This window comes from Argiope bruennichi, chromosome X2 (genome assembly GCF_947563725.1).
Source record: "Argiope bruennichi chromosome X2, qqArgBrue1.1, whole genome shotgun sequence".
NCBI classification, from domain to species: Eukaryota; Metazoa; Arthropoda; class Arachnida; order Araneae; family Araneidae; genus Argiope; species Argiope bruennichi.
In genome coordinates this window covers 115,911,506-115,928,247 of record NC_079163.1, presented here as the reverse complement: position 1 = coordinate 115,928,247, position 16,742 = coordinate 115,911,506, and the positions used below count along the sequence as shown (strand labels likewise).

The following is a 16,742-nucleotide window of genomic DNA, read 5'->3' as shown; positions in this document are numbered from 1 at the left end:
AAACAATGAAATTAAAGATGGTAGCAAATGTGATAGCTGATTTAAGAGGGTTCCCTTTATATTGGAACTTGTAAATAAAGGAGTAAATATATTTGTTTGAAAATATAATTTTTTTAATAAATACACATTGTTTTTATATTTTATTTCTATGTTCATGAAATTAGTCAATATGTGCAAGATGAACTAATCTTAGAGTAGGTGTCTTATTGTCTTCATGTTTCCATTGAAGAGAAACAGCAGTGAAGTTTCTATCCTAGCTTTAAGAAAAGAGAGATTTCGCAGATATTTCATTTGCGAGTGGTTGAAACAAACACCTTCGAAAACATGAAATAGTTTTGAAGTATTTCGCTCACACTGAAAAAAAATGGATGCATTTGCTTAAAACAAAATCCTAGGTGCATTCTAAGGCGTGTAGTGAAGGAAACAAAGCGCTGTTTGGAAGAAGTTGAATAACTTTTTTACATTAATGTACTCTTAACCATAGTTTAATTTACCTTGAGTGCATCAATGATTAAGAAGAAAAAATAAAACCACAAAAAAAAGAACATTTTAACTTCCATAAGGGCAATAATGTTATGCTTCTCATTGGTAAGTTATAGTCATTGTTTTATTAAAAATATTTGAAAAGGTGCTGTTAAATTAAGTCTGCTTACTTATCACAATCTTCAATCGAACTGCAGTTAGGAATGACGCCTTTTGTTTGTCCCCAAGCATCGGTGGGTCGCATTTCATACAATGTAAATTCTTTGTCGCATGGTCGTGCCCTGGTCTTGTTTTGGCGAGCGGCCTTGCCATCATTACCTTGTTCATCCTCGTAGTAATCTGTCAGCGGGAAAAGAAATAAAAATATAAATGATTCCATTAAAGCTTACTAACTGTTAAAAGGCATTCTAAGGCAAATGCTTTGATACCATTCCTTAGAACCCACTGCTGTGAATTGATTAGTAAATGCGGAAACCGGAAGCTTAGTAGAACCGAAGATGGAAACACTTTACTCCCTACTGTTTTTTGAACCATTGACTTGACCTTCCCGCGCATTTTATTAACTTTAACCTGTCGCGCCGAAATTAAATATCTCGAACCTTATAAGCGATCCCAGGTTACTGGGGTAATTTATTAATTAAGACTGATTCAGAAAATGCTAATACAAAAGTTTCCACGGTGGTACACTTTTTGTACCAAATAAACAACTCTAGCACTGGGTTACTACGTACTTGATGATAATTAATTTCCCTTTATGTTATTTTGACTCGTCACCTAACTTTATAAAGTAAAACAATCCAATTATTTACGAAATTCCAACATATGATATCGGGATGACTCAAAAATGCTTTGCCCTAATGAACCAAATTAGAATGCTATGAGGTTATTTTAGCGAAGCGCTTCTTTGTAGCAGATACTATTAACCACTATATTAGAATTTATACGTTTCTTAGAAATAATCATAATTGCTGTTTATATTAAATTTTAAGACTTTTTATGAAAAAATTAGCTTTTCATAATTGAGAATACTTGAATTTTACTTTTTGTATTACTACTTAAAACATAAATTTTGAAAATAGATCATAACATGTCTGATTGATTGATACAATACAAATTTGTATTAGTCAATTTGTATTACTCAAATTTGGATTAGTCAGAATCTAATTCCAGTCTATTATTGATTACAAAAACTGAGAATTAACCTAAAAATTAGAAAATATTTATAGTGTTGATATCTAAACAAAAAAAAAAAAAAAAAAGCAACGATACAATTTTGAAAATGGTAATTTGTAAAACCATTTTTTTTTTCATTCTACACTTTTATTCAATTTTAAAGAATGCAAATTAAAATTGAACCTCTCTTTCTAGTCAGTGAAAATCTTAGGCTTTCGGATGGCGAAACTATATTTAATTAATGTCACATTTTCAGCATCACTCCAGTCTAGAATGCTTGATTTATTGACCAGTTCAATGTGTCGAAGAGTTAGCTTCACAACCAATTAAGCTAAAAGGTGCCAACTGCATCATGAACTTGAATTGTTACTTTTTGAATCTATATTTTTATGTTTTTTTTACTAACGAATATCTTAAAATTTAGAAAAAATTAAACTATAGCATTTAAATATCTCTTATTTCCATCTTTGAAATTAAGGTGGGTTACGCTTTTTTTCTTCAGTTTTTAGCTATGTTAGACTGTTAATAAACAGAATAGCGGATTATTCAGGAAACATAGTTAAACACTTAAAAATTAGCTTAAGAAAGATGAAAAAATTACCTCAAAGTAATGAGAAATTTCTAGATTTAGAAGATTTTATGAATCTGTATTTCCAGTCTTGAATATTTTACAAGGCATGTATGAATGCGAAAATGTTTATAAGGAAGTAGTTGACTTGTTAAGCAAAGACAATAACTAAGAAGTACATGAAATACTGAATGACGACGAAATCGTAAAATGTATTATGAGACTATGTAAATCGAACTTATACTAGAAAAAAGGCGAATATCTCGTATTGGATCAGTTAACACACAACGAAGTTCTTCTTGATTAATTAGGGCACCAAGAAAATAATAATTGCACTTACAATTTTAACTATCTTTTGAAAGGGTGGTAAAAAGAAGAAGTAGACGTCTTTACTGTCGCGTTTCATCAGTAATAAATAAGTGAACTCTAACTTTTTAAATACTGTAACTACTCTTTCAATTTCGTATATATAATGTTTGATCCGGGATTTTTGTCATTCAGGATTTCAAATTATCCATTCATTTTGGATAATGAAGTATTTACTGTTTTTGCATCAGGAAATTTATTCAGATCATTACTTTTCTTCTGATTACTAACCTTAATGAAATTGAGAAAACTCAAGATTAAAAATCATAATTTTCAGAAAGTTTAACACGATATTTGAAAATATATTTGCAGATACATTAAAGGTGCTAATTTACAGCACGCACGCACGCACATACAAACACACACACGCACACACACACACGCACGCACGCACACACACACACACACACACACACACACACACACACACACACACACACAAATCAGCAAGAGAAGATATGCCATGTATATGCATATTTTTTTTTTTTTCGATTCTAGGATTTGTTTAGAATTGAACACGTAAAACGATCCGATCATTTGATTTCATTGAATTACTTTTTCTTCAATTGAAACTTGACGACCTTCTTGGTTATAAGGAAGTTTTCTCTTATCAGCCGCAGGTTAAGAGCCGTCCTTTTACTGTAAGTTCATCTGATCATCACGCAGTAAAAAGTAAACTTTGAAAGGCTAACACTTTTCTTAATTTAGAAATACGTCTGAATATATATGAGCTACGTATATAGAAAGTGTTTAACTTTATACATTAAAGTTGATATCTGGAGAGAATAAGCATGATATGCAGATGAATTTTTTTAAATTAAAATTAGTAAAAATAAATAATTTTCTACTGTACCTGAAGCATAAACATAATCCGAGAACCATGGCAAAACATTTGTTTGCACGAAGTACCTGAAAAACATATAATCTTGTTAATAATATGCATTAAAAATAATATAGCTGAGTAAATATACAGATCAGCGAAAAGTGGACTGTGCCTTTAGAATACAAAATAACAGCTTAAAACAGTGTAGAATATTTCTTTTTTGAAATTATTATTATATTATGATATAGAATTTAAACTGTAAAAATAGAAATTTCTTTTGTATGATATTAGCTGTACAACTTTGCTTCCGCCGGTTTATGATAGATGGATTCAGCCATAAGTGCTGATCAAAAAGTTGACAATATAAGTTTGGAGATCTGCCAATTTACAGGCAGCACCACATTAATGAATTTGTGTTTGCATTATATATTTATTCTCGATAGAATATGCCAGTTTTCAAGTCAAACTCTCCTCATTTGCGAAAGTTTTAATTTTCTGCTTCCATTTGAAGAAAACATGCTTCTGAGAGACGCATCATATGCATTCAAGTTCTTGCGATGAGTCCGTTAGTGAAGTAACATGTCATAATGGAGTTCAACGCTTCAAGATCGGTGATTTTGATGTCGAGGACCAGCATGGCAGTGGGAGAAAATTTTTTCGAAGATTACGAACTGGAGAGATTACTTGATGAAAACACGTAAGAAACATGAAATAAATTTGATTCTGTACGAGTTAAAGCCTACGGATGTTGAACGGCGTTTTTTTGTTTGTGAACAACTACTTCAAAGACAGAATCGGAAGGGGTTTCTACATCACATTGTGACTGTTGGCTAAAATTAGAGCCAACTATGGCACTCCCAAGCTCAGAAAACCATGGGAAATGTCTGGAGATATCTTCAAGTCGACGGCCAGGGCGAATACTTATGGTGCCTGAGTTATGCTCTGCATTTAATGAGACCAACTTGGTGTGATATATTATCAGAAGTTGAAATCCAGTGAAACTATCACAAGGGATCGGTATCAAATGCAATTGATGTGCTTGAGCCGAGCATTGAAGGAGAAAAAGCGACAGCACTAAGAGAGACACGACAAAGTACGTTGTTGAGCGGCGACACTAAGAGAGACACGACTCCAACATGACAATGTTCGGCCACATGTCTCAAGACCAATCTCTAAGGTATTCTTGGAAACGAAAAATGCGAGGTCTTACCCCTTCCGCCATACTCTCTAGATGTTGTTCCTTCCGACATCTATTTGTTTCGATCAATGGCACACAGCCTCCTGATCAACATTTCCGCTCTTATAAAGAAGTCCAAAAAATGGATCAATTCTTGGCTTACATCAAAAGACGCATCATGTTTTCGGAATGGTATTAGACAATTGCCACACAGATGGGGAAAAGTAGTAGCTAGCGATGGACAGTATTTTGAAACATGAATCCTTAATCACTTTTCCAAAATAAAGCCTCAAGTTTTGGAGAAAAACGGTTCAGAAGCAAAGTTGTTCACCTATTTCAAACACAATTCTTAATTTTATAAGAAACATCAACAAAAATTGAACAATATGAAAGACGTAGTCATACAAAAAAACTTATATAATTTTTGCACATATAATGCACTTTTAAACAGAAAAAAAAACTATAATATTCAAAATATTATGGAGTACTTCTTACTTTTAATTCACAATTAGACGTATAATTAATGTAATATTAAATATAATAACTATTTTTCATGTTTATTTCTATTGGAATACCCAAATTAAGAAAACTTTTAATATTTTAATTCAGAACAAAGAATAAATCAAATTATCTCTGTCTCTTTTTAAAATCTACAACTCTAATACGTTTGAATTATCAAGTAAAATGCAGATTTTTCAGTTGTTCATTTGCTATTTTTTTTCCAAAGAACTGAGCATTTCATTAATATTTAAGATTATGATTTCATCATCATGACAGAATACATCTAAGCTCAATGAAAAAGGGAGGGAAAAAAAGAGAAATGAAGAAGAATTTACTTACATAACTAACTTGCTCCAAATCCATTGAGCAATATTTATTACATGACGCAGGGGCTGGAAAAGTAGGAAAATCAAAAATTAATGAGTATGATTTTACACATATCGTTTTTATATATTCGAGATGGTATTCGAAAATTGCCAAACAGATGGGGAAAAGTAGTAACTAGCTATAGACAGTACTTTGAATCGTGAATCCGTAATCGCGTTTTCAAAATAAAGCCTGAAGTTTTGGAAAAAAATTCAGAATCAAAATAGCTACATACATGCAAGAAGAAAAAGGTTTTATTATTAGTTCAGAGCTAAAGGTGATAAAAGTTGTAAATACTAAATGCGAAATTTTGAAAAATCGCAAAAAATTCTTCACATAAACGGCCCCTTTATATGTATGTTCTTTTAAAGTACCTTGAGGAATACCACCAACTTTTCATGTTCACAATATTATAAAGCATTGCCCATTGGATGCTTCACCTTGAAAAATAGCATTTAAATTTTTTGGAGGGTTCTCATTCTTTTACCACTTTTAGTTTTAAAGCATTATTAAAATTTTTTTGACACAAAGCAATAAATAAATAATAATATTGTGCTTCAAATTATATTTTTTAGAGTAAACTATCATTAATCTAAGTTGTGCATCATATATCTTTTTGAAAGTCCTTTTTTTAATCAAATATGAGGCCCTTAAGTTTTATTCCCAGATACTTATAAATATAATTTTTATAACATATAACAGTTCAAGTGGGCATTCAGCGTAACTCAAAATATGTAGGTAAATATTAGATATATATTCCGACAAAAATAGAATGTTAATTCTTGATTCTTTCCTCACCATTAAATTCAATACTTTATATTTAAAATTTTGAATTTTAAGGACCTTAATACAGTGTCTGTTAACCACGCAATAATTTAGGATCGGCAGATATCTGCAAAGCAGATTTGGCAGTCAACATATCAAAAGAGAATATTGAAAATTCGAAGCAAATTTGAAACCGCAAGAAATGAGTAGGTGTTGACAAAGATCATTAAGAAAAATATCGCTTGAGATCCGTGAGATAAAAGATGGATATCAATCTTCACTAGACTGAAACGACTCCCAAAGCTGAATTTCAATCATGTGTACCTCAGTCACTGTCGCTATTTAAAAAGAGGAATACACGGTCTAGAAGTAAATGATGCAAAGAAAGGTCGATTTAAGATCAACAAGACAAAGAAATACTTTCATCGACCAACTGCACTGCTAATTCCCTTTAACTATGCATTCCTATAAAGCATCTACCTCAATATTTAAATTAATGTTGAATTTCCTTTTTAGTCCTATAGCCTGTATATTCAGTTATTCAGCCAATTAAGAGAGTGATTAAAATATTTGCAAAAGGGAACTATACATGGAAAGAGGTATACCCAACAAAGAGAGATATATGGCTATAAACAGTGGTACTAATTATGACACGATGTTATAGCAAATTGACTTAAAGAACTACCTAAAAATAGTAACGTGTGTGCATATTTTGCGAAAAATTGAACTCCTCTACGAAATGCAGCATGCAGTTGGTCTACTTACTTCTTTCAGCAGCCTCTAAATTTGTCAGAATCCCAAAAACTGAATAAATACTCTGACAATCTTCATTGGTACTTGAGGAGGCAGCTAACAACTCCCCATTGTTGGTAATCCGTAAAAGATTTGATCTTAGACTTGTGCTAATTTATTAAAAATTAAATAACCGGCTGACACATATCGCTGCCGTCTCTTTATTTCTTGTAAAATAGTTCCCTTTATAAAAACATTAAGTCCGTTAGCAGAAAGGAGCCATTGTTGCCTGTTGGTTATGTTTCGTTTTCGGAACCATAAAGTTCCAGGTGCAAAACTATCATCAACGATTCCAAAAAATTATCATCATGCATGCAGATCTGGCAAATGTTAAGCCTAACATCAAAGGTCAAATATCTTCTATTAGTTTGGTGCGGAAGTCTGAAGAGAAGGTACCAACAAAAGGGATTATTCTTTTCATCTTATTAAGGTTCAAATTTGCGAGTTCCGTCCCAAAATAGCCTTCGGGTTACTTAAAAATGATACATTAATATAACTGATTCAAAGTAGCTATTATTGAAGAATATACCAATATTTTTCTCTTCGTTTCGAGGGGGTTTCAAATCGGAGTTAAATGCCGATAACTTACTCAGGTCAAGTTGGTAATTCATTCCTCCTCCATTAATTCAATACTTAGCTATCTTCTGGCATTTAGTAAATAGTTCCTTCTTGACTATAAATTCAATCCTAGCTTTACTTATTTTGTCCCCATCATATATAAAGGCTTTCTACAACTTGCAAAATGATCCCATAATCTGTTTTATTGTCTAGTTGAGAAGTAAAATATAGAAATTAGAATTCATTGTCTATATTGTAATGTTTCAACATGGAGTAAAAGAAGGAAAAAAAGTTAAATGTTGTAACAATCTTTTCTCTTTCCGAAACATCATTAAACAAACCAAAGATTGCTCGTTCTGTGGCATTTTATTCCTTTCATAAGAGAACAGGGAAATGAAACAAAATTTATAACATCCAAAATACGATAAATTTCAGAATTAAAAGAAACATTCAAGAACACAATTTAAAGCCAAGGGGTGTATTTTTCGTACCTTATCAACGCAGTTGAATGGAATTCTGTACTATCAATTGCATCGTGAATGGTAATTTAATTTTTTTTAACTAATCTCATTCGTATTCGATGTCTCGATTACGTATCTATGAAAGTAATTTTTTCTCCTTTTTTGTTGCAAATAGCTTACGTAAAACCAATTAATTGGTTCTGATCTTCTACACTTGCTGAAAAAGAGCATGAAAGCTATTTCTACAAGTTTGTGACTTTTTTCATCGAATCTTGACGAAATAGTTTTAAAGGAGACTGAGAGCACTTGTTATTATCATGTCTGCTTTAAGTATGGTATAGTTTTCGAAACTTTTTTTACATGACTCATCTTTACATCAAAAGCTTTTTTAAGTTATCGCGTTCAAAGATAGATACACATTATTCCAAAAATGTGTTTTTTGGACTCGGGAAGATCTGAAACGCGGAAATTCGTCAAAATCACAAGGTTTAAGTTTTGACAGTTACAATATTTCCTCTTTAATACTTCGCACAGGAGAAAGTAAAAATAAGTAACATGAGAAAGAAGCTGCTTAGAATTTAAAGCGAATCAATGAAAGGGTATTGTCATTGTATATAAGATAATAATGAATGTTAACCATTAAGTAGTTTTTAATTCTTAAACCATGGACAATTGTCTCCCCAAACGTTTCTCGCATACTCTTTAATAAAGATGTTATCCCAAAAAACGCTTTGCATGGCATTGATGCATAACAGTTATGGAATATTAACCTTTAGTGTGAATTTAGCCTTTTTACCTAATCTATCGTGTGATCCTTGGCGATTGATCCCTGGAATGCGGTTATTAATATCTGAAAATCGAATTTATGCTTTAGACGCGTTATTCCCCATTGATTGAAAAATTTTTTTGCACAACTACACTCGTAGTCACAAACTCCTAGATTAAATTTGATATAATTAAGTCATCGCGTTTTTGTGTTATCACGTTTACATTCTTGTGAAATTACAGACCGACAGATGGCCAATACCTTATTGGATTTTACTCAACATTTGATAAATTACAGACCGACAGATAGTCAACGCGTCGTTGGAGTTTGCTCAACATTTGATAGGTGTCTACAATATGGATATTTAAATCTGTGTATCAAATTTTGCTCATCTAGATCTCTCCATTTTGTAGTTATCATATTAACGTATATCCAAACAACCGGACAGAAAGACTTCCTCTGAATAGATTTAATTCAAAATCTGAACAGAAATGTACACATTTGGTGTAAAGACTATATACCAAATTTCATCCGTCTAGCTTGAAACGTTTTTGAATTACATTTGTCAGAGACAGACGGATAGAGAGAAGACAGACACTTTCCAAAAATGAAAATGTTTTCGAACTCAAAGACTTCTAAAACGTTGAAATTCGTCAAAATTTTGGGCTCTAAATTGTTGACGATTACAATACTTTCTCTATAATTTGTATACGAGAAAGAGATTCCTTGATGAATTTCTTCAGAATATTAATATCACTTGAGTATACTTTCAGAGCGTTAAAATGGATAAAGAGAATAATTCTTTATTATTTTGTTATCTATATGACACACAAAATAAAAAATATTTTGGAAACCTGGCTTTTTAATATCGTTCAGTAACAAATTCTAAACACATTACTGTAATTTCAATAACGACAAAAATGATAGTAAAATATTGTCTTTAAATAACTTACCGTTCTGAGAAAACTAGCAGGTCCAGATGGTATAATGAGATCAATGCATATAGCCTGGTAATCGTACATTCGAATTCTAGAAAGAAAAAAAAAATCAAATAAAAGAGTTTTTGCATTTAAATTGGCATATATAAACTTCATTTGACAGTTTGAAGTATTATATTAGATTTTTCTAAGCAAACAAATAAACAAGAAAGAAATATACCGCACATTCCTTTTTGCTGATTCTAATTTTTTCTGTTTAAGTATCTAATTTAGTTTTTTGTGTGTTTTCTTTTAATAATAAATGTCGACATAAAATCTGTCTCTTCATATTGTCAATCAATTCGATATACGACTCATTTAAATTTTATTTCCATTTTTGTTGGCAGTTTTATTTCGGTTTTGAATTTAAAACAAATTTTCTATCTAAATGCATTAAGTGTCATTTTCATTCTGATTTGAGGTGTTAAAACCTTTCATGATTATAACTAATAATTATGGCATCTGTAAGGTACAAACTTCTGTGCTTAAAGATTTGTGTCAAAATTTCAAAATTGTCCCCAAGTGATAAAACATTATTCTGCTATAAAAATTACCACACCCTCTAACTTCTTATAGTTTGTGGAATTTTGTAAGTTTTTTTTATAAGACACAAAACACCGTAACCGAATATTGATATTTAAACTTTAACTCAGTCTCAAAGGAAACTCATAAAATTCGAAAACCTTACAAGAAATGACGAAATTAAATTTGTATTAAAATATCAGCAACGGAGAAACATTTCATGAAGTTGGTTATATTTTCACAAATCTTTCGATTCACGTTTCTTTAATCATAAAGCACTTTTCGTAGATAGGTATAGTCTTACTTTGATTCTTTGAATAAGAGTATGAATCCAAAATTAATATTTCTTACAATAGAAATTTCAATTCAGAAAAACGGAAATAAAGGATCCCCCGAGAATGGTTATGATATTGAAATCTTTTAATTTTTTTTTTGTATTTTACGATAAATTATATTATTATAACTATTATTTTTAAATTAATTTTAAGATAGCTATTAATTTTGATCATATACCATTATAGGACTTTTTACACTATTATAGAAAATCAGTATGAACTTTAGGGAGCAGATTAATATTTTCGTACCATAACAGAAATCGAAATTGCAATACGAATGTGTTTTTTGTAGGATATTAACTCCTAAAAAAGAAAACATTCAAGCGTACTCTCTAATAAACGATGTACTTTGTAAAAGTCCATTAATATGCGTCAGGATAGTAAAATTTGGATAAAACTCTCTATGAATGATTTATGCTTCATACAATTTAATATAATAACTAGAGTGATAATAACCTAAAAACAACTGCTAGAATAACTAACCTAGAAACAGCTGCTTTTAAAGAACTGATAACTAAAAACGAATTCTTTATGAACACTTTACGCTCTATTTGCATGCTGGCGCAATATGTATTCAGAGTGGAGATCTTAAAAAAGACATTCTCAAAGGATCGAAAACAACAAAAGGAGTTTTAAGCGAGGAGCAAAGGAGTTAGGAGCTAGATATAGCCACTACATTGATTTCAAAACTTTTTGTATGACATTCTCGCTTTAAAGACTTTATTTGTGAAAGTGTAAATAAAATATAAGCAGAATTTAAGTTTGAAAACTGAACGTTAATCGCGCGATATCTCTAAGAGAAAAATGACAAAGGTCAAATACTCGTGCTGTAAGGATGTCTTCAGTACAGGGCTTTATCGAAATTATTTAATTCTCATAAAAAATGATATTCCCAGATTGGGAAGAGTGTATTTTTCATTCGAACATACTGCAAATGATAAAGATCCTTGCCTTTCTTAATCTCTCCTACTTTTCGCCTTCCCTTCTTCCATTAGCTTATTGTGACTCCTAATCATGTCGCTTTAAAATCAGAACGAAAGGAATGCTTAATTTACATTTCTTAATCACTCCTAATACAAATGGTACAGATCCTGGACCAAAAGAAAATTTTCTTATCTGTACAGATTGGAGAAGACAACAAACACGAAATCATTCGGATTTGACTCCTTCAACGGAACTTATTTGTCTGTTCTCTAATATTACTAAAGATAACTGTATTCCGTTTCCTTTTATGTTACTCTGTGTGTGATGAAAATAATTATGAATAATGAGGAAAGATAAGAATTAGCATTTCATGGGAGGCCGAGAAGGATAACAAATCTTTAAGAAGACGGCACTTTCCAGTTTCCTTGTTTTACAAAGTTGATGCGAGATTCCACCCCTTTGTAATCTAAAAGTTAATTTTATTTCCATTTCATTAGATATTTTTATTAGCATAGATTTTTAAAAAAATATTTTCTATACATATATTTATTTTAAGTCAATAAGCTAATGATTATTTTATAATATCTTCAGGCATTCATTAATATCTATAAATAATATTTTCAGAAGAGATAAATAGTGTTGCATTATCGAAATATGGAATATCTAAGATTACGTTTAAGACATTTTGACGAATAAAAGATAAAAAGCATTACATTTTGAATGTGTATTTCAGTCCTTGTGGACTATCATTTGTAACGCTGCTCATTTCTGAGATACGATTGTTAGGATTCAAGAAAAGCAGATGTTTTAAAAAAACATGATGATAAAAAGAATGAAATTGAGTTTGTGAAGTTGAAATTTGCCTACATAATAAATAAATCAGCCTGATAATCTTACCTTTTAAACCCAGAGACGCTTTTATAACTTTTATAAATAATTTTATGGAGAAATTTCAGCTCGACTTAAGAATAAAGTGCGATTATCAAATTTGATTATTTTTGTCTCTTTCTCACCAAATATAGTAATTCTGAAAATTATTATTGAAGACTTTTGGCGATTTTTTGGACGGTAGATACAACACTGGAGTGCTTTGCGAAAAACCGCACCATTTTCTTAAGTTTCACCAAAATTTTTTTAATGACATTTATAACAGTACTGAAATTTTTAAACTTTACTAAAAAAACAAGAAGGAAATCAAAGTTTCGAACTTACCTTCTGAATATGTTTCCTTGTACTAAGGAATCAAATAAGATGCTATCTATTTCTCCAAAAAATTTCCCCGTCTGTTGAATAAATAAAAATATTTCAGGTGACTGCGCTCGAAATTCAAAGCTATTGCATGTACACATCAAATCTTCAAGTATAATTTTTAATGAATTTTTCATTTTAACTGATATGTTATTTCAAGCAGCACACATATATTTATCTAATGCTTATAAAATATAACAAAAAAGAACTGATGATTAAGATTTGTTTTTACTATTCTTAATATTATATATGCTAAATAGGGTATTTCAGAAACAACCTACAATTAATATTGAGATTTTGAATATAATCAAATTTTACCGGGATAAAGGATTCTTTTTATCAGTGGAAAATCGACTGAATATTACTTAAATGGCAACTCAAGAATTGTGTTAGTTTTAAATTTTATTTAACAATGCGAACTGAAAGGATATATAAATCTTTTAGTTCACACTGCATTCAAATAGATATTTATAAAATTAATAAATAAAATGCTAAGTATAAAAAAAATTAACACTTGCCTGAAATTTTCGGCCAGTGGGAGCGCTTTATTATTTTTATTTGCAGAAGTGCTTCATAATAATGTTTTAGAAATATAAATAATTTTAGAAGTGCATTTTTAATTCTTAAAAAGTAATTTAGAACACAGTAATTTAAGTGAAAACTAACGACAAAAAATTAACATCCAAGAAAGAAATAAAAAAAAAATGTCATGAAAGAAAATTATATTAATTATATACATATTTGAATATAAAAGAACGAGCCCTGACCAAGAAATTTCGTAAAAAGTATGGATTGTCTTAGATTTGAATAGATTTTAAGCGTGTCATTTGCAATATTTATTTTCTATTTAACTTATTGTGAAAAGATCTTGTGATTTAAAATTGTAGTCGGATTTTAGACAAAGAAATTTATTTATTAGAGTTCTTATTTACATATATTTGGCATTAGACATTGGTTTGTATTTATGAAATATCAATTGAAGATGAAATCAAAAAAGATAAATTCAAAATAATAAAATCAGAAGTTAATTTAAGAAGGCGTTTTAGCAGTTATTGAAAAGAAGTTAGCATGTAGGAAAAATAATTTTACTTTCTGAAAAGTTTTCAAAAATGCTTAATTTTTTTGCAAATAAATAAATAAATAAAAATAAAAAATGATGAACTTTTTATATAAAATTATTCAAATTTTGGGGATTTCATTGTAGGTATGTCATAAAAAAAGAGAGAATATAATTTAAGAAATACTCTGTGACTGAAGTCATCATAAAAATTTTAAATGAGACTAAAATGAGATTGTACATAATGTATGGCGTAAATAAATAATTTTGATCAACGTGTGTGTCTTAAGCAAATATCTTGTCTTACATTAACTCATCCTATTTTATAGATCTTAATATATTCTTTTTTAAATAAAAATTATGAAATTTGCTGAGTAATTAAATTTGTTTTCTTTTAATAATGTAACGTTTAGTGCAAATTTTGTAACCACACAAAACTGTATTTATGAGAAAAAGATTTTCTTTCATCTTTCGCTATGTTTCGTTTAGAATTTTTTTATATGAATTAATAAATGTATCTCAATAAAATACATGCACTTTATTTTCATTGATCAGAAATTAGATATGACGCATTGTCAAAATTATTTTTTTAATTAGAATAAAAATAAAATTAAATATCCTTTATTAGGTAATTTACTATGAATTTCGCGAAATAGGGAACATGTATATGAAAACGAACTTTATATCTCTTTTCACTAAAATGCTTATAAGAAAAAGAATTTCCCAGATAAAAGTTTAAGCTTAATTAATTTATAGTAAAATGTATGCTATTTTTCAATTGTTGAAGATCGATATTCTTTTTACAGACTGCCAAAAGCTGTTTTAGACGTTTTCAATTAAATAAAACATAAAATCTAATCTCTTTTTTATATATTACTTTTGGTGCACATTTCGCCTTTTCAGAAACCTATATTTATTAGATAAAGTGTTTTCTTTCTTTCTTCATTACAAGGGCTGTCTAAAAAAAGTTTTTAAACAACTTTTATCTGTAAGTAATTTAAAATAAAATTCAGCATATTTTGTATACAACTTCCTTGCACTGCCGAAAATTACTTTTCTTATTACTTTCCGAAAATTACTTCTCTTAAATTAATTTTCTTTACTTTCTTCTTTCTTCCTTTAATTACTTTATATTCGTTTACTTTAAAATTACTTTTCTTTATTCTTTCTTTTCTTAATTTTCTATTTAATTATTTTCTTTTAAAATTGAAATTATTCATATGTACAAATTCTCTTCCTATTATTTTGATGTATTTATCGTAAATGTCAAAATGCTAAAAAATAAATCATCGAAGAGCAAATTGCAGTTAATACCAATAAAATTTCTTTGCAGTAATTATTATTAAATGCCGAAAAATGAAATGTTGTGGCTTAAACATGTTTCTGAATTCAAGCTTAGTTAAAAACTGATCCGTAAAATGACCTAGAAGATTTTTTCATTCGAAATAATTCCTGTTTTTTCCGCCATCTTCATTTAATTTTCAACTTCTCTCTTTGGTATGAATTGAATTCAACTTTAATACAGGAGCTCCACATTACGCGATTAAAACATTTGCAGCTAAAACCCGGAAGTAAAAAACATTGGTCCAAAACTTAGTTTGAAAACAGAAGGATTAAGTAAATAACGTTGGAAAAGTAGAGAGAAAGATTTTTTGACCTTGACCTTAACATTTCTGCATTCCCATCGCGTTTTGAGGTATAATTATAATAAAAGATGCTTTTAACAGCGCACGAGTTGAATTCAAGATAGGGCATGTAAGATAAAATGGTATACATTTTCCTGGAAAAAGTATTTGAAAATTAAATCACGAAACAAATTTTTAAGTTCCGTTTATAAAGTACCTCAGCGTCTCGTTCACGTACTGTTTGTACTATTTCCACTATTTGCATGCTTCTCTTGATTTGAAACAAATTTTGAGTAGAAAATTTATATTCAACGAGAGAGACATTTAATTTTCATGATCTGTATACGCTAAAATCTCTTTATTTTAAAATTCTGTTTACCTACTTTAATGTAATGCTTTTCTTTCATAAACCATTTCTGTTGCCCTAAAAGTGCTTAAATTCGATTTTTTTAAAAATTTATATTCAGGTAAAGAATGTGGATTAATAAATTAAATGAACTTAACTTAAAAAAAGTCAATCTAGAATCCAGCTTTATTATTATTTTTTTAAATCTAAAAGTTGTTTACAAATTTTGAAGGTAGGTAAGGATAGAGGAACGAGTCAATTTCGCAACAAATTATTGGGTTGAAAAATCAAAGACGGCCTTCTGTCAGTGAATTAATCAAAAGAAAGTAAATCTCCAGATAAAGAGCACAACACATTTTAGGAAAATATAGGTTTAAAACAAGCACGACAATAAAGTTGCACGAATTGTAAAATGAGAAGCGTGTATATTTTCAGACGGCAAGTCCTTTGAGCATTTACTTAAAGTACTCCAAAGATATGCTATTGATATTGCGTCTTACTTATCTCATATCTGCTGCGTACTTGTAATATAATTACAAGTTGTACGCGACTACTCACACAATTGAGTAATAATGTTATTATAAATTTGTATTCCAATAAATATGTGTTGTACATATATTATATATTTTTATTTAATTTGCTGCCCCCTCCCCCTCTACTTGAATTTCCGATCTCATTTTCTATTGCAGAAATGACTTGTCTTTGTGTATTTGATTTATCTTTAATGTTTGCAAACGACCTTGCGGGATATCCTATTAATCAAATAGGACATCTGCTAAGCTCATATATAAGTAATGCACAATGAAAAAAGTTTTAGTCAAACTCGATTTTGCAAATTTTTAATGGGTAAAAATACATGTTGTCATATAACATATGTTCAAGAAGAAGAATTGTATACAGAAAATTCCT

The 16,742-nt window shown here is 29.7% G+C and overlaps 1 protein-coding gene across 2 annotated transcripts in view; it reads right to left on the bottom strand.

Moving 5' to 3' along the window:
* Nucleotides 1–16,742, bottom strand: part of LOC129960322 (voltage-dependent calcium channel subunit alpha-2/delta-3-like) — a 401,899-nt gene that overhangs the window by 9,188 nt on the left and 375,969 nt on the right. Inside the window, exons 33-37 of one of the 2 annotated variants that reach the window (XM_056073687.1) lie at nucleotides 12,770–12,840; nucleotides 9,753–9,828; nucleotides 5,431–5,483; nucleotides 3,444–3,499; nucleotides 654–822 (exon numbers count right to left, since the gene is read on the bottom strand). In XM_056073687.1, the coding sequence (XP_055929662.1) occupies nucleotides 654–822; nucleotides 3,444–3,499; nucleotides 5,431–5,483; nucleotides 9,753–9,828; nucleotides 12,770–12,840 (425 nt within the window). Of the gene's footprint in view, nucleotides 1–653; nucleotides 823–3,443; nucleotides 3,500–5,430; nucleotides 5,484–9,752; nucleotides 9,829–12,769; nucleotides 12,841–16,742 lie in introns of those variants that run through there. The other variant, XR_008783575.1, reaches the window with a different exon arrangement.